The sequence below is a fragment of the Monocercomonoides exilis genome, assembly GCF_001643675.1.
Source record: "Monocercomonoides exilis strain PA203 chromosome Unknown scaffold6-2077815, whole genome shotgun sequence".
Classification (NCBI taxonomy): domain Eukaryota; phylum Preaxostyla; order Oxymonadida; family Polymastigidae; genus Monocercomonoides; species Monocercomonoides exilis.
Window position 1 is genome coordinate 134,268 of NW_027150551.1, and position 16,324 is coordinate 150,591.

General features: G+C 39.4%; 5 protein-coding genes across 5 annotated transcripts; 3 read left to right on the forward strand and 2 right to left on the reverse strand.

Moving 5' to 3' along the window:
- Positions 1–1,176: 1,176 nt before the first annotated feature.
- Positions 1,177–1,578, reverse strand: MONOS_3363 (uncharacterized protein; the record flags this gene model as incomplete). The annotated part of the gene is made up of 3 exons (XM_067873359.1): positions 1,177–1,348; positions 1,417–1,492; positions 1,563–1,578. The coding sequence occupies 3 exons, from the start codon at positions 1,576–1,578 to the stop codon at positions 1,177–1,179; spliced, it is 264 nt and encodes an 87-aa protein (XP_067733678.1).
- A 292-nt stretch (positions 1,579–1,870) lies between these two features.
- On the reverse strand, positions 1,871–9,066 carry MONOS_3364 (uncharacterized protein). The gene is made up of 5 exons (XM_067873360.1): positions 8,944–9,066; positions 8,561–8,878; positions 7,644–8,504; positions 5,053–7,383; positions 1,871–4,957 (listed from the first exon to the last, which is right to left on the reverse strand). Exons 1-5 carry the CDS (start codon positions 8,969–8,971, stop codon positions 2,034–2,036), a joined length of 6,462 nt encoding a protein of 2,153 aa, XP_067733679.1. The 5' UTR covers positions 8,972–9,066; the 3' UTR covers positions 1,871–2,033.
- Positions 9,067–9,820: 754 nt separating this feature from the next.
- Positions 9,821–12,841, forward strand: MONOS_3365 (uncharacterized protein; the record flags this gene model as incomplete). Its single annotated transcript, XM_067873361.1, has 2 exons — positions 9,821–10,042; positions 10,163–12,841. 2 exons carry the CDS (start codon positions 9,821–9,823, stop codon positions 12,713–12,715), a joined length of 2,775 nt encoding a protein of 924 aa, XP_067733680.1. The 3' UTR covers positions 12,716–12,841.
- A 148-nt stretch (positions 12,842–12,989) lies between these two features.
- MONOS_3366 (uncharacterized protein) lies at positions 12,990–13,978 on the forward strand. Its single transcript, XM_067873362.1, has 3 exons — positions 12,990–13,164; positions 13,321–13,588; positions 13,676–13,978. The coding sequence occupies exons 1-3, from the start codon at positions 13,005–13,007 to the stop codon at positions 13,734–13,736; spliced, it is 489 nt and encodes a 162-aa protein (XP_067733681.1). The 5' UTR covers positions 12,990–13,004; the 3' UTR covers positions 13,737–13,978.
- Positions 13,979–14,031: 53 nt separating this feature from the next.
- On the forward strand, positions 14,032–15,221 carry MONOS_3367 (putative StAR-related lipid transfer protein 10). The gene is made up of 3 exons (XM_067873363.1): positions 14,032–14,186; positions 14,241–14,300; positions 14,342–15,221. Exons 1-3 carry the CDS (start codon positions 14,063–14,065, stop codon positions 14,764–14,766), a joined length of 609 nt encoding a protein of 202 aa, XP_067733682.1. The 5' UTR covers positions 14,032–14,062; the 3' UTR covers positions 14,767–15,221.
- Positions 15,222–16,324: the final 1,103 nt, after the last annotated feature.

The window sequence follows — 16,324 nt, forward strand, 5'->3', positions numbered from 1 at the left end:
TGAATGACATTTTCGAAATTTCTATTTTTATTTGATATACACTCGATAAGTTTTTCATAATATGTTATGTTGGTTTTATGTTAAGACGATTTTACTCAAAAGTTTTTTGATGGGCTATTTGAGTGCCGTTGATTTCGTGTGGAATTGCCAGTGTTGTAAATCCTCTGTTTGTTAGCTTGTTTTTATTTACAGCTTTGTTTAATGGCTTTTACAAGGGTGAAATAATAATATTGGTGAACCGAAAGGCTTTTATGCAATCTGTTGAAATGCCTTCATTCATCGAGAGGAGCTATTTTTTATTTATTGCTCAATTTTCTTTTTCTCTCTCTCTTTCTTTCTTTCTTTCTTTCCTCTATTCTGCCTTAAGGCTCTCTTTCTGTTCTTTCTTTTTGAATTTCTTTGAGTTTCTGTTTTGGTTTAATTAATTTTTCATTCAACAATAGCGTCTGGCTGATGCTATTCGATTTCTGAATGAAAAAAATATTTAAGATAATTGAGAATTTTTATTAAAAATTTTGAGATAAAAAGCTCTTTCTCGGATTATATGTCATTTCGTTTTTATTTCTCTTCTTTTTTATCATTGGCTCTCTTCACTTCTTTATTTTTCCAATGAGAAGTTATCACCTCGTGTTAAGTAAATAGTTGATTATTTTTATTTAACTTGCGTTAAAATTGGCTTTTCCGATTTCAGTTAATCAAAGGCACTCTGTATTTTGCCGCCGTCTAAACTTTTACCCGTTCTTTTATTTCCTTTTATTTTAACTGTGTTCCATTCCTTTTCGTTTGTTTAAATTTGATGTTTTCAATTTTAATTTTTTGAAATTCTGATAAATAATCCTACCATTACATTACAAAATTTCTTTGTGTCAATGAATGTTTTGAATATTTTCTAATTTATGCATTCAGCATGAGGTGTTTTGTTTTTATTGCGTTTTGTGTTATTCGGTGAAATAATGTATTGCAAATGGATTCCCTCCAACTTTAACTTTAATTTTGTTTTAAAAAAAACATTTTAAATTGGAAAAAGTTAAAAAGTGAAAAAAAAAAAAAGCACGCAAGAACTTGCAAATTCATTTACACATACGCAGGGCTTTTATAAAATACTTAAAGTATTGTAATTTTTCAATTCAGCTTCAAATGCTCGAAGAAATCTTAAAACAATTATTTTCTTTTTTTTCAAGAATCGTCTTTTTTAAACAAGTTCGTCTCGTCTTTTGATTTTTCATTTTGTCCTTGTTTGCTGAAAAAAGATAAAATTGATGTCTTCTGAATTTTTGGTTTGTAGATTAAATATTCATCAACAGGAAGTAACTTTTTTTCGTCGCAGCAATCAATAATCCAATCTGGCCTAAAAATGCAAAATAATGTGAAAACATGAAATGCAAAATGTTCTGCAATGCGATAATGGTAACGCACCTCAAAACCAGTAGCGACGATGACTTTGCGCGAACCTCCTTTGAAAACGATAGTCTGTCAGCAAACCAATGTGTAACTTTCGATGGAGAAAAAAAACGACTTTATGACAAAATAAAAAGAAATAATCCGAAAAAATCGAGCTAAACCGATGAGTCCCTCCATATAATTCCCACTAACATTTTTTTAAATAATATACTTTTGATATTCATGAATAAAAGTTGATCAAACAATTTTCGCTAAATGATAAGCAGAAAGCGTTGTTGTTCCACATGAAAAATAAGCACTCATTCCCGCAAATAATGCATGTTTTTTAACTGGTCCTTGAGCTGAAAGTCTATTCATCCTGACTTCAATCCATGTTTTTGCTTTTTCAGCGCCATCTGCTTCTGTTTCCTTCATTTCACATTTTTGTTCACGTTTCAAAGAATGGCTGGTTGAAAATTTTTCAGAATCATTTTTTTCAGAAGAAATACTTTTATTCTCTTTAGATTTCATAAAAAATGACAATTAAGGAAAATATTATGGGGATAAAGTTCTGTTTGATACAATCAACATAATTATTACATAAAAAACCAACATATATTAATGAATAAAATTCAAATCAAAAGTATTCATAATCATTGCCGTGGAGTTTGAGTTCCCTTCTTCTTTTTCTTTTTCTTTTTAACAACTGGACGTTGACCTGTTTCAGCTGGAGTTGGTGAAGAATTATTGGAATCTAACAAAGAGTCAGATGCTTGAGACGGGTCATACTGAAATACGGAAAATTGAGAAGGGTCTTGTTTGAGGATTTGATCTGACGGTGTTTGCTGATTTGAAGGAAGAGGCAGCGGGATGTGTGGAGATGAAGCTGTTTGTGCGATGGAGAAGCGCGAAGAAGAGAGAAGAGAAGGAGGAGTGAGGTGGAACGGAAGATACGCCACGCCGAGTGCTTCGTACGGGTCTGGCTCTGTTGGTGAAGGGGAAGCAAGAGATGATGCAGATGATGGTGGGTTGGAAGGGTTGAAGGGAGAAATGGCAGAAGAAGGAGAAAAAGAAGAAGAAGAAGGATTAACTGTGTTTGGTGCTGAAGGAGAAGGAGATGGAGAAAATGAGTGAGACAGCTGATAAGAAGAAGGGTTGGTTGAAGTGGGCTGTCTTCCGAGTGGATGTTGAGGAGAGATCTGATAAGAGCGAAGAAGACGCTGGTAGTCGGGAAGAAGATCAGGAGAAGTCAAAGAGGAAGAGCCAGAAGCAGCAGGAAAAGCAGGAGAAGAAGAGGAAGAAGAAGCTGAAGAAGAAGTTGTTGAAGGTGATGGAGTGAAGGAAGATGCATTCATTGCAGGCAAAACAGAAGGTGTGGCAGAACTCGAAAGAGGAAGTGAAGAAGAAGGGTATGCAGCCATCCGAACAGACAAAGGTACATTTGGCTGCTGCGAAAACTGGGAAGAGAGCTTTCGACTTTCAGCATCAGCAAGAGAAGCATACTGTGGCGTGGCTGATGGAGGCCTTGCTGCTTCGTTCTTGTCGTCCAGATGATTCGGAGAGATGGCTGAGAAATAAGGTGATTGTGTAGCAGTTCGAGATGGTGCTGTTGAGCTTGTTCTGTCGGTCGGAATGGAAGAGGTGGGAAATGAAGAAGATGGAACCGTTGCAGAGGATGGGGGCAGAGAAGAAGAAAAGCTGGTGTTTTGGAATGGAACTGATGGCGCACGTGATTCAAATGCATTTGGGCTGTTTGATGATGATGAATATGAAGAAGACAGAAGTGGCGCAGGAGAAGGAGAAGTTCTCGAAGTGTCTCTTTCTCCTTGTCGCTGCGTTTCGCCAAAGAAATACGGCGGAAGCGCCTCTTCCAGAAACTTCCTGTCCTTCTCTGTGATTGTATTTCCTCCTTCACTCTCAAACAACCTCAGTCCGTCTTCTCTATTTCTCCTTTCTGTCTCCATCATCCTCATCGAAGACAGCGATGCCAGCAGATCCTTCGGTGTTGGCTGTGCAGAGCGTGTGGTTGTGAGCGATAGAGCAGCGTCGATGTCATCCGATGTGCGTGTCCGCGCCACCCACCGCTGCTGCAGCTGGAGACAGTATGTCCGCAGCGCCTGGGCGTGGCGGTAGAGGTCTTCGTACGCCCTCCCCAGCGCCTCCTGCTTGTGCTGCGTATGCTGCACATTCGCCTGCAGCAGCTTGTACTGGTCACTCAGTGTGCGATATACACTCTGCACATCGTCTCTCTCTTTGCGCAGATCATCCGCTGCAGACACCAGACGAGATATGAGAGACGGGAGAGAAAGCGCACGAAGAGCAGAAAGAGAGCTGTTGGCGCGTGTGCGGAGGGAGGAAATGAGCTGAGATGAAGAGGAAGAGGCAGACAAGGCTGTCTGGAGCTTCGATGGAGAGGAAGAGGACAGATGAGAGCCAGAGAATGATGTGTTGAAATGAGAAGGAGAAGAAGGAGAATTAGAAGAAGAAAGCAGGTTTGATTGGCCCTGGTCATCTCCCTTGAGTTGAGAGAGACTGTTTAATGTGTCATTCCCTTGCAGTGTGTCTGTGATGGCTGAAAGAGAAGACACGCCCATGATTGAGGAGACACCCGACGTGACTGAACGGACGGTGTCATTCAGCTCGTTGCACAAGTCAAACAAGCCGTGCAACTCGTCCTGCGCTGCGCTGAGTGCATCTTCTGTCTCTTTCAAATGCTCTTCCATCAGCTTCAATCGCTTTTTCGGCGATTTCTGCGCCAACATCGCAGCAAATGCACTTGTTTTGCCTGATCTGCCCAAGCCAAATGACGAGTGAAGCGAAGAAGGTGAACGGTTTTCATTGGCTGAGTCTTCACCTGATTCTCCGTTGTCTTCACCATAATCACTATCACTGCTGTTGCCATATCCATCGGCATCTCCTCTTTTGCCCGCTCTTCTTTCTGCCTTCTCCTTCATTCTCTTCTCCTTCTCCTTCTTCACCTGCTCCTCCAGCTCCTCCCTCAGTGCACTTTGCGTGTTCGCATTCGCCTCTGCTATTTTCATCTGCGACTCCACCGCCTGCAGCTGTGCCTTCGTGTTTCTCAGCTCTTCGCTCAGCATCTCGTTCTGCCTCTCGTTCTCCTGCTTCTCCTTCTCCATGCTCTTCACAATCGCACTCATCCTGCTCAGTGCTCCTGCAATGTTCGCCTTCTCCTCCTCTGCCAGCATCTTCTTGTGGTTCGTCTCCTCCAACAGCGCCTGCTTTTCATCCAGTTGCGCTTCGCTCTCCTTCAACTTTTGCTCTCTCTGCTGCCCTCTCTTCTCCATCTTCTCCAGCTGGCACTTCACAATGTCCAGCTCATGTTCAGCCTCCCTCGCTGCTTTTTCAGCTGCTGCTGCCTTCGCCTTCAGATCGCCCACTTCCTTCGCTGCCTCTGCCACATCCGCTTTTCCTTCTCTTTCCTTTTCGAGCACTTTGTTTGTGAGCTCCTCTCGTTCTATCTGCATCTTCCTCGTCAGCGCACTCAGCTCTCTCTGATGCTGCTCATTCAGCTCAGTCATCATCTGCCGCGCATCGGCTTCTCGCTTCTTCATCGTTTCTGTATATTAGAATAATAATGATAAAAAAAAAAAAAATAAATGATTAACAAATTGCATATCAAATTTCATTGGGGAAAAAAAAAAGATAACAAACGATTCAAATTCTTCTTGATTTCCTCCATTTCCTCGTTCTTTTCGTCCAGCGCTGTCTCTTTCTCCAACTCAACTTGGCTGATTTTTGCCTTCCATCTCTTCTCATTCTCTCTGTTTTCTTCAGTCATCTTTCTTATTTCCTCTCTCCAATGCTGCCCGTCGCTGGACGATGCTGAAAGCGCCTCTTCTGTCTTTGCCAAGCTCTCCTTCAACGAATCTGCCTCTTCTTTCTGCTGCTCCAGCTGCTGCTGCAGTGTCGAAATGGCTTCTTTTGCTTCCTTCTCCTTCTCTCTCAGCTGATGGATCACATCCTTCAGCCTCGCCTGCTCCTTCTCCAGCGCCTTCTGCTGCTGCTCCTGCTCTTCAATCTCCGCCCTCTTCGCCTCCACTGCTTCTCCAAACTCTTTCTCTTTCTCCCCCAAAACAGACGCAAACTCCTTCTCCATCTCCGCCTTCTGCTTCTCAAGCTCCAAATCGTGGCTCTGCCTCATCCGCTCAGCTGTCTCTTCAAAATGCCTCTCCTTCGCTGCCACATCGTCCTCCCTCGCCTTCTTCACTTCTTTCACTTTCTGCTTCAGCTCTTCAATTTCTGACTGTTTTTGCTCTAAGATCTTCCTCAGCTCAGCTTCGTGTGCCTCCTCCTTCTTCCTCTCTGCCTCTTCCCATTGCTGCCGCTCCGCACTCAGCTGCTGCTTCATCTTGTCTCTCTTCTCCTTCGCCTTCTGCAGCGCTTCTTCCATTTCTCTGCTGTGTTCTTCCTCTTTCTCCCTCAGCTCATTCGCATGTGCCATCTTCATCTCCTCCATTTCCTTTGCCTTTCCATCCAATGCCTCTTTCCTTTCCTCCTCTGCTTCTTTCATCTTCTCCCGCCAGTTCGCCTCGCTTTCGCGCAGTTCTGTTGTCATCTTCTTCAGCTCCTCTCTCCAATGCTGCTCATCCCCCGCCGTCGCAGCAAGCGTCTTTTCTGTCCGCTCTTTTGCCTCTTTCTCGTCTGCTATTTGTTTGTGGAGTGTGTTGATCTCCTTCTCATCTGCTGCAATCTGCGCCTCTTTCTCTTTTATCTGCTCTTTGGCCTCGTTCAGCTCTTTCTCCATTCTCATCTGCTGCTCTTCTTGTTCTGCCAAATGCTGCTTAATATCTTTAATTGTTTCTTCTCTCTTTGCCATTTCTTCTTTGTGCTTCTCTTCTTCTGCTGCTGTCTTTTCAGCAAATTCTTCCTCCAAATCTGTTCTGAGTGCATCCAGCTGTTTCAGTTGCTCTTCTTTCAGTTGAGAAATCATCTTTTCTGCTTCTGCTTCTTTTTGCTTGATTGCTTCCTCTTTCTCTTCATCAACCAACTTCAGCGTCTTTTTCATTTCCTCCACATATTTCGCCTTCTCCTCTTCTGCTTTCTGAATAGCATTCCTTTTCTCTGCTTCTTTCGCATTGAGCTGCGACTGTAACTCGTTTTCAACCTGTTTCAATCGCTCTTCGCTTTCATTCTCTGCCTTCTCAAATTCTGCTTCCATCTTTTCTGTCTTCTGCGCAAACTCTTCTTCTTTCCTTTTCAGCGCTGCTTGCCACTCTGCTTTTGTTTCTGCCATTTCCTTCTCTTTCCTCTTCAGCGCCTCCGCCTTCTCCTCCTCCAGCTTCCTCGTCTTCTCCCTCCACTCCGCCTCTCCCTCTCTCATCTCGCTCGTCAGCTTCCGAATCTCCTCTCTCCAATGCTCTCCGTCCGCCGACGACGACCTCAGCGCCTCCTCCACCCGCCCCATCGCCTCCTTCTCCTGCTGCAGCTGGCTGCTCAGCACATCCACTTGCTGAAGCGCGTCCTTCAGCTGCTCCTTCAGCTCTGCATTGCTCTTCTCGCTCTGCAGCAGCTGCTCCTTCTGCCGTTCTGCCTCCACCGCCATCTCCTGGTGCACCCGCTGGATGGTCTCGTTCTCGCTCTTCTTCTCCGCCAGCTGCTGTGCCATCTCCTTCTCTTTGCCCATCAGCCGCCCAACATAATCGCTCTCCAGCGCCGCCCGCTGCTGCGACATCTCCTTTTTGTGTGCTGCTTCGGCTGCTTCCAGCGCCTCCAGCTTCTCCTCGTCTTTGTCACGCAGCTCCCTCACGTGTTCTCGCTCAGCCTCAGCCAGCTCTGCTTTGATCGAATCGATCTCTTTCTCCTTCTCTTCCAGCCGCCGCTTCATTTCTTCGTCTTTGGCTGCCTCCTTTTTGTAGAATTCTCTTTCCATCTTCCGCTTGGCCTCTTCAAATTGCAGTGTGGTTGCTTGATGCTCTGCTGCAAACTTCGCACTCTGCTGCTCCACTTCTCGTTGGTGCTCTTCATCCCGGATTCGCAAAAGCTCTGTGAATGTTATGAAGAATTGTGTTCAAATAATATTAATAACAAGAATAAATGGTGCATAAGATATGACATTTCGAAACAAATGCAACAAAACAATTTGGAATAGGAATGTGCTCCATAAAAATGAAAAGAAAAGAAAAATATTCATTTTTGTATTTCATTAAAAAGCAATTGGATCTCTCTTATCTGTCAAAAAAATCACTGATTTTCTCGAACGAAATACATTTTCTCTCAACAATATCACACAAATTCTCTCATACCCGCATTCTGTTGTCTTAGTTGTTTAATATCATTTCCTTTCTCCTTCTTGATCTGCTCTTTCTCTTCCTCCAGCTGCTTCGTCTTCTGCCTCCATGTGTTATCGGTCTCTCTAATTTCTGCTGTCATCTTCTTCGTCTCCTCTCTCCAATGCTGCCCGTCTTCCAGCGCAGACGCCAGTGCCTCGTCGATTCGCGCCTTCGCCTCTCTCTCTTGCTCCACTTGGTGCTTCAGAAGAGAAACCTCCTTTTGTGTCGTTGCCAATTGCGTCTCGCTGGTTTTCAGCTTTTCGGCTGTTCTGTCCAGCGCCTTCTGCGCTTTCTTGTGTTGTGCGTCAACATCCTCAAGCATCTGCTGCGTCTGCTGCAGCTGAAACTCTTTTTCTTCCATTTTGTTTTTGTGATCGTTTTCTCGTTTTGTTATTTCTTCTTCAAAAACTTGTGTTAACGCTTCTTTTTGTGTTGCTAACTCTGCTGTGTGCTTTTCTTTCAGCTGTGAAATGCTCCTTTCGAATTCTTTCTCTTTTAAATCAACTGTTGTTGCTTTTTCTTCCTTTGCTGCTTCAACAATTTGCTTCATTTCGCGAATTGTTTTTTCTTTTTCTTCTCGTTCTTTGTTGATTTCCTCTAACTTTTCGTTTTCTTTTTCTTCTATTTGCCTTAACAGAGTTTCTTCTGATTTTCTAAAAGCTTCTCTTTCTTTGTTGATTTCTTCTAATTTCTCATTTTCTTTTTCCTCTATTTGTTTTAGTAATGTTTCTTCTGATTTCTTAAATGATTCTTCTTTTTGGATTATTTCATTTTCAAGACTTTGCTGATGTTCTTCAAGAGAAGCAATTTTTACCTCTTTTTGTTGAATGGCCTCTAAATAAAATAAAATATTCTGATTCGAATAATAAAAATCGCAATTGATAGCAAACGTTCGTGTTGTTGCTTAAGTCTTTTCAATTCTTCTGATAATTCTTTAAGTTCATTCTCTTTTGCAATTAGTGTTTGTACAAGCTTCTCCTTTTCCATTTTCATTTTAGATGCAAATTCAGCAGACTGTAAATCGATATCAGCAAGCTGATCGAGTGTTTGTTTCAACACTTTATCTCTCTCGCTGAGCCCACTTTTAAACGTTCCAACAAGATCTTCAAGATCACCTTCAAGTGCTTGTAGCGTCTGCTGCTCCGAGCGTCCTTTAGCTTTCTTCGACGATGATTTCTTTGACAATGATTGGGTTAATTTTGCGAGTTCTAATAAATTATAATTAATAAATAAAAAATTAATCAAAGTTTAAAACAAAATTGTCTAAATTAACCTCCAAATGGATCTTTTAGGTCTGACATATGCTATATTTTTGAAGTTCTAAAAAGAATTTCGGTTGTTTGATTTAAAAGATTTGCTTGTTTATTAAATATTACAGAAAAAAATGAAATAACTTTGAGGCTATGGGTAATCAAAAGATCCTTCTGCCCTTTTTAATTTTTTGAAAATGCGAGTTGCGAATGATGAAGTTCTTCTATCATCTGTCTGCTCTTTAACTTTTCTTTTGGAGCAGAAAATCCTTCAAAAATGCGCTTTCTCGCCTTTCAATGGCGAATTGTTGTGATTTTGTTGTTATTCATAACAGTTTCATTTCAACAGCGTGCTGTTATTTATAACGGAAATGTGAAAATCAGTAATTTCGACCCATGCCAAGGAATAAAGCAAAAGAATTTATTTAATGCGACCAGAGCATATAAATGCTTGTCTTCGATACCATTTAACATTTCTCTTGCTAAAGATACCATTACGAGTCTAAAGGGCTGGATGGAGTCATATGCTTTTTTGGATATTCATAAAGCTCCTCCAGACGAATTTTTGAGCGTGAAAATTGATATTATTAAAGAACTTGATTCTTTGTATGGAAAGAATTTTGATAGCGATTATTCTTTTCAAATGGCCGTTTTGTCTATTTTTCGGAAACTTCATGGTGCGTTAATTTTATTTTTGCAAGCATTCATTTCTTCGATTATGATATTATGTGTATGTTTCTTTTATAGACACGCATACTCTTTATATTCCTCCAGAATGTTATCAGGTGTGCATAGTGTTTCAAATAACTTAATGTTTTGATCTAACTTTCTACAATTCTTCAGGAATTTCAATACAATCTTCCAATTGCATTTCATACATCATTGGATCAAAACGGAAACATGCAGTTCTTTGTTTCGAAAAATTCTATTACGAATTCATATTTGAAGCTGACACATTTCTCGTTTAATCTGATCGATAAAAAGAAAATCCTTTCGATTGACGAGCAGCCTCCTTTGGAAGCGCTGATGGATTTTGCAAATAAACATTCTTTTACTTCGAAAGACCCACAAGCCAGGTTGAACAGCATGTTGACTGGCGAATATTGGTCTCTGAATGCTGCAGTATGAAAAAATAATTAAGTCTATTCATTTAACAGCAATATTTATTTTATCCAAATTATTATTATTATTATTATTATTATTTTAACATTATTTTAACATTATTTTCTGTGTGTTACTCAGATGTATTCATTTACCGAAGAGGAAATATCGAATGGGCATCTCTTTCAGATAGAAGGTGTAGGCGATGTGAGGATTCCGTATGTGTGTGTATGTGGTGTGGACATCAACAGCAAAGACGATCTGATGCAGCTCTATTGGCCACCCGACAGCACAAATGACGATAGCGATTACGATTACGAAAACGAAGAGAAATTGGACGATTTTCAAAGAAGCACAGCAAAATCTTCAATGAGGCCGAATGAATATGAAGCAGATGATAGTGCTAAAGTGAGGAGTGAGAGGAGAATTCGGAATATTCCCAAGGCAAGTGCTGTTTCTGTGTCTGTTCTACGGCAGAATGCGGGAGCGATGAGTGCACATTCAACGAGGCTGTGGCTGGATCACGTGAACAAAATAGCCAACAGGAGAGGACGAGTTGATGTGGTGTATTCAGAAGGAGAGGAAGAAGGTGTGAGTGAAAGAGAATGTGATGAAAGACAGAGAAGAAGAAGAAGAAGAGAGAGAGCAGATGTTAATTGCATAGGAACAGATTCATTTGACAGAGGAAAAATGATTGGCATGTCATCACAAGGGGTTTCGCCTGTGGAGATACAAACACACAAAAATGAGGCATTTCATCACCAAAATTTCAGAGGAAATGCTGATTCCCACAAAAATGAGCAGGAACAGCAGCAGCCGTCTTTTGTGACGCTGGATGAGAAAGAAAAGAGAGAAAGCAAAGAAAACTTGTTTCATTCACATTCAAATATCAACTCCAATCCAAATGTTGTTCAGAGCTCGTCTGCTCTTCCTGCCTCGCTCGCCTTTCGACAGCCACTTCCTCTTTTTGCAGAGCCATCTGTTTCATTTGAAGCTGATCAAATCATCCATTCCTCATCAAATGATCTTTCTTCTTCTTCTTCTTCTTCATTCTATTCGCAACAATCTCCTCTTTCTCCTCTAAAAATAGAGGAAACAGACTTTTTGGATACAAATGAACTTATTCACAACGAAGTCACTTCTTCTTCTTCTCCTTCTTCTCCTTCTTCTCCTTCTTCTTCTCCCACATCTCAAACTCAACCACACATAACATCTATTCACATACCCATCTCTGAAGTACAAACATCACCTTCTTCTTCTTCTTCTTCGCCCAGCTCTTCCTCTTCTCCCCTCTTCAGCATCCGCAACCTCCTCTCCACCTCGCGCAATCCCGATCTCCAGATCTACCTCGTCACAGCCAACAACACAAAAATCGGCTTCTTCCGCATCAAGTCCTTCAACCCTGCTGATGACGATGCATTTCTTCGTCTGTTTGCCGATGGGGTGAAACAAGCCTTTTCGTTTGGGATGGAGCAGATGGTGATTGATGTGCGGGGCAACATCGGAGGCTCGGTGGAGCTTGGCTACAGGCTGAACCGGCTGCTGTCGCCATCCTCTTTCCCATTCACAGGAGAATACGACATGAGGCATTGCAACGTGACCGAGGAGCTGCTGAGGCAGACAGATGATCCGTTGTCAATCACACCGACTGACTGGCACACGCAGAAGAAGTTCAAAGGAAGAAGTTGGTATCATCCAGGGAGAGCGAGGGCATTTCCTGTGAAGAGACAGAGAAATAAACAAAATAATGACACTTCATCATCATCATCTTCTTCTTCTTCTTCTTCATTCTCATCTGATAACCACAATATCAACAACCCCTCCTCCTTCACACATCAATACTCCTCTCTCTACACCTTCTCCCTCTCCTCCATCAACACCCAGCCTCCCCTCCTCCCCCGCCTCCTCCCTTCTTCCCAGCTGCTCATCCTCACCGACGCCCTCTGCGGCTCCACCTGCGCTGTCTTCGTGCTCGATGCTCTTCAGCGCCGCACCGCCAGAGTTATCGGAGCAGGCGGTGTGTGGAAGAATGGCAAACCTGATCCTTCTCTTCCTCCTCTCCCACCTGGCTCCTATCCCGGGGGCAATGTGATGCAGGCAGACACGCTCGCTGCTGTGTGGGGCGATGTTGTCGCCTTCCCGCCGCTCCCTCCATCCTCTGCGTATTTGTCCTTCACGTGGCAGGAGGCATACCCAATCGCTGTTTCTGTGAGGGAGAGGCAGCCGAATGTGCCGTTGGAGTTCATCCGCTTTGCAGTAGACGGGGCTGTCCCGCTGTGGGCGACGGAGGAAGACAGAGACACAACAGCAGACGTGCTGGCAGTTGTGCAGAGCGTGCTGCCCTTTTTTGAGGGCTGCTATGAGGGCGAGGTGCAGCTGGCAGAAGAAGGAAAGTGTTTGACATCACACAGACACACAAGAATGGGGCATCCATGCAGAGTAAGTAGCTCTAACAATAACAATAACAATAACAGCAGCAGCAGCAAAAGAGGAGAGTGGGACTTTTCTGTGTGTGTTGTTGCGGGGTGTGATGATGGGTATTACTTGAACGAAGGGCAGATGTGCTCAAAATTGCCTCCTCAGTCAAATGTTGGCATGAGAAATAAGAGGATTTCAGCGAAAGGAAGAAAGGACCTTGCACTTTCTGGGATTGCATTGGTTTTGCTAATTCCTCTTTTTGTTTTAGCATTGTGAAATATTCATTTATTCTTTTATTATTATTATTATTATTTCAACATCAAGTGCATCATTTCATCAATTGTGTATTTTCAATCTTTCTTTGATACAGTGAATTGTTGTTAAAGAGAACTTATAAATAAATATTAAGTATTTTTTGTATTACAGCGGTGGTTGTGAGCGTGTTAAAGTGAACCAAACAAATAACAGGGTGTTTTATTGGAAGAATGACATGAATTTTTGGATTATCGAATAATATTTTAAATTGATCACTCAATATTGTGAATTATACGTGAGATCAAAGAAAATGCAGTCGAAGAAAGGTGTTTCTCCATCACAAACTAATAAAATGAGCGATAAAGCCGTCCTTCGTAAGATGTCTGAACACAACGTTTATGAAAAAGTGAAAAGGAAGGATTTGATTTATCTTTCTGTTATTGCGTTTTTCGTCCAGTTGATTGCTTTGTGTTTGAAAATACTTGTTTTTTTTAAAGAAGTTAACATTGATTTCTTTATCGTTTTTGTATTATTTAATAACGATATATTTTAATTTGCAATTCTCTTTCTTTATTTTTAACATGATTTGCTTTTCTCATCAAATTGCATTTCAATTGATTTTTCAGATTATTTCCACTTTGTAATGGAAATTTACATTAAAGACTATTACATTTTCATTCCTTCTATTCTTATTGGTGGAGCGGCCCTTTTGACCTATGACTATCGAATTGCAGCAAGAAAATACATGAGAAGAAACAGAGTCAGCGCCAAGATCCTAACAGGAGCAGAACAAAAGCGTGAAGGAATTCGCTATGCTATTATGATTTGCAATGCGTATTATCTGGGGCTTTTCGTTTTATTCCAATATCTAATTTCATTTAACACTCTGCACACGTATGTTTTATTTCATGTTTTTAACTATATTCCTGAATATTCTTATTTGTTTATTAATTTATATTTGTTTCATTAACATAATAACAGAAAACTGTTTACCATTGTCGGACTTAGCGGATTTGTTACATCCATCCTTATTACTCTTTAATTGTCATTTTACCTTTCACTAAATTTCGCATTTCGAATACTATTTGAAGATTTAATAATTGAGTGAATCGAGTTATAAATATGCGTTTTGGAAAAATATTCTTTCAGATATTTTTCAAAACTAAAAAAAATAAGAAAAAATTTTTAAGATATTTTTTTCAAAATAAAAAAGAAAAGAAAAGAAAGAAGAAAGAAAATTGATTTGAAAATAATAAAAAGATGATTGTGAATAGAATCGTTGAGAAGAAATAATTAATTTATTTGTTGTAACCATTGATTGTATTTTTAGCACCCTTACTTAAAGAATTTGATAATTCTCCGATCAAAATGGCTGCACCTGCTTTCCCAAACCCCGATGAATTGCGCGAGCGCTTAGTTAAAACTATCAATGATGAATCAATTTGGAAGAAGGAAAAAGATGATAAGGGAATCGAAATTTTTGTAGGAAAAGGTGTTTTTAAAGTAATTGCATTATATTTAAAACATAATTTTTATAATATTTAAGATGATTCAAAATTTAAAATGTTTCGTGGAATCGGATACATTGATGAGCCTATTGCAACATGTTTGTTGTTTTCTTTTGTGATCTTATTGACTTCTTTCTAGTAATTCCAATTGTGACTGATAGAGAAAAAAGAAAGGAATGGAATGAAGCATTTATTGGCAGTGATGTTATCGAACAAATTACACCCGAGTCTAAACTGATCCACCCTATGTTTAGAGCGGGTGCAGCGAAAAATAGAGACTTTTGTTGCTTTGCATCTGAACGTTCAACAGAAACTGAATTCATTGAAGCCCAAACATCTGTTGAAGATCCTCGTGTTCCTCCACATAAAGATTTTCAGCGTGCTACAGTCCTTCTTTCAGGAATGCACATGACTTCTGTGTCTCCAACAAGAACGAGAGTTTTGTACATGGCCCAGATTGATCTTGGTGGGTGGGTGCCAGCAATGATTGGAAATATGATAAATATGAAGCAACCACTTTGCATTGCAAAGATTCGCGATTATGCAGAAAAACAAAAGAAGTAAATCATTTACACTCAAAGATGTCTTTGAGATCACTCTTAATTAATTATAATAGGGATTGTACAGTTTTATTTAGGAAATTGTATCATTTATCCTTTTTATATGTTTTTGTTTATGCGAAAAGAAATTAATTTCCAGTATTGAAAGTTATTAATTATTTTCTTAATTGCTTTATGGATGATTAAGACAATAACTAAGTCTCTTTATATCATTATCAGTGACAATTTATTGCATATGTTATAACTATTATTGGCGAAAGAAGTTCATATGTACACGTATTTTTTAAAGTTTTATAAGTTTCTTTTGTTTTTTTTTTTTAACAAGCGCGAGTAAAGCTAAATATTTGCTTTACAGTTATTTTGATATATTGAACATGCACGTGTTTGTATGTTGAAAGGCATTAAGTCATGATTTGTTAAGTTGCGTGTAATGATTATTGGATAAATGTATATTTTAAAGAAAACTTAATTTTTTTTTAAATTTTGAACTCAGATGAAATTTTATGATTTACAAAAAAATACTACATTTTTCAAAAAATATGGGGCAAAATTCTTGCATTTATGAAAAAACAACAATTCATTCCAAACTTTCCCTACAACTTTATCATTATAAGTCTTTCATTCCCATGCAAAAAAAGAAGAAAATTATGAAAAATGATAAAAATATTTAAAAGTGAATGATGGAACAAAATTCATAAAACAAAAAAGTTCGTCACAAATGTTAGCTGAATAAATAATTCATAATACGATACAAGATTGCGATAAAAAAATCATTTTCACATAATTTTAAACAGTCTACGTAACAGTTTTTTTCGAAATGAGAAACAGTTTTTGAAAATTGAGCGTTTTTAATCATATGGGATAAACTCCTTTATTATTTCTAATTCGAAAAAGAATAATTCCATTTCAAAAGTAATTTTTGAAACAATTATTTTCATTTTATTAAGATGAATTTACCCGGAAAAAAATGTTGAAATTCGTTTCACAACAAACAATTATTCTTGAATTAACAACGAAATGAAAAAACCAATCGTTTTTTTGAAGTTTATTTTAACATGGATGATCCTTTTTGAAATCACACTGACATCGCATAGAATACCGGACATGATCGATTTCACAATAACTGCAAGAGAAATTATACTGACAATTTTCCTCAAATTTTATCTTATCAATGTCAACTCATTTGATATCCAAAACTTTCAAAATTGTTTCATTAGTGTCAGAAAATGTCATTTTTTGAAATTTCGGAGAAATAGGATTTTGAGTTTCTTAGAGATTTCAATCATTAATTTTGAAATATTTTGTCAATATGGGTGATTCTTTTTGAAAAGTCACAAATGCTAAATTTTCATATAAATTAAAAATAACATATTTTGCTCAAAATTATATTAACATACACCAAACTTAACTTAAATGGAATCTATTTCTTGATAATGCTATTTCAAACATTCTTGAGGAGATTTGTGAGCTGAAACAGAAATTTGAGCAAAATATGAAATTTTTGATATATTTGAAAATTAAACATTTGTGACTTTTCAAAAAGAATCACCCATATGACAATG

Bases quoted from the DNA above. Each gene is read 5' to 3' on its own strand.
- MONOS_3364 (XM_067873360.1), bottom strand. From the start codon at position 8,971: ATGTCAGACCTAAAAGATCCATTTGGAG. The intron at 8,505-8,560 runs GTTTGCTATCAA...TATTTTATTTAG, and splicing joins ACTTAAGCAACAACACGAAC to AGGCCATTCAACAAAAAGAG. The intron at 7,384-7,643 runs GTATGAGAGAAT...TAACATTCACAG, and splicing joins ACTAAGACAACAGAATGCGG to AGCTTTTGCGAATCCGGGAT.
- MONOS_3366 (XM_067873362.1), top strand. From the start codon at position 13,005: ATGCAGTCGAAGAAAGGTGTTTCTCCATCACAAACTAATAAAATGAGC. The intron at 13,165-13,320 runs GTTTGAAAATAC...TTGATTTTTCAG, and splicing joins CGTCCAGTTGATTGCTTTGT to ATTATTTCCACTTTGTAATG. The intron at 13,589-13,675 runs GTATGTTTTATT...ACATAATAACAG, and splicing joins TCATTTAACACTCTGCACAC to AAAACTGTTTACCATTGTCG.
- MONOS_3367 (XM_067873363.1), top strand. From the start codon at position 14,063: ATGGCTGCACCTGCTTTCCCAAACCCCGATGAATTGCGCGAGCGCTTA. The intron at 14,187-14,240 runs GTGTTTTTAAAG...ATAATATTTAAG, and splicing joins CGAAATTTTTGTAGGAAAAG to ATGATTCAAAATTTAAAATG. The intron at 14,301-14,341 runs GTTTGTTGTTTT...ACTTCTTTCTAG, and splicing joins TGATGAGCCTATTGCAACAT to TAATTCCAATTGTGACTGAT.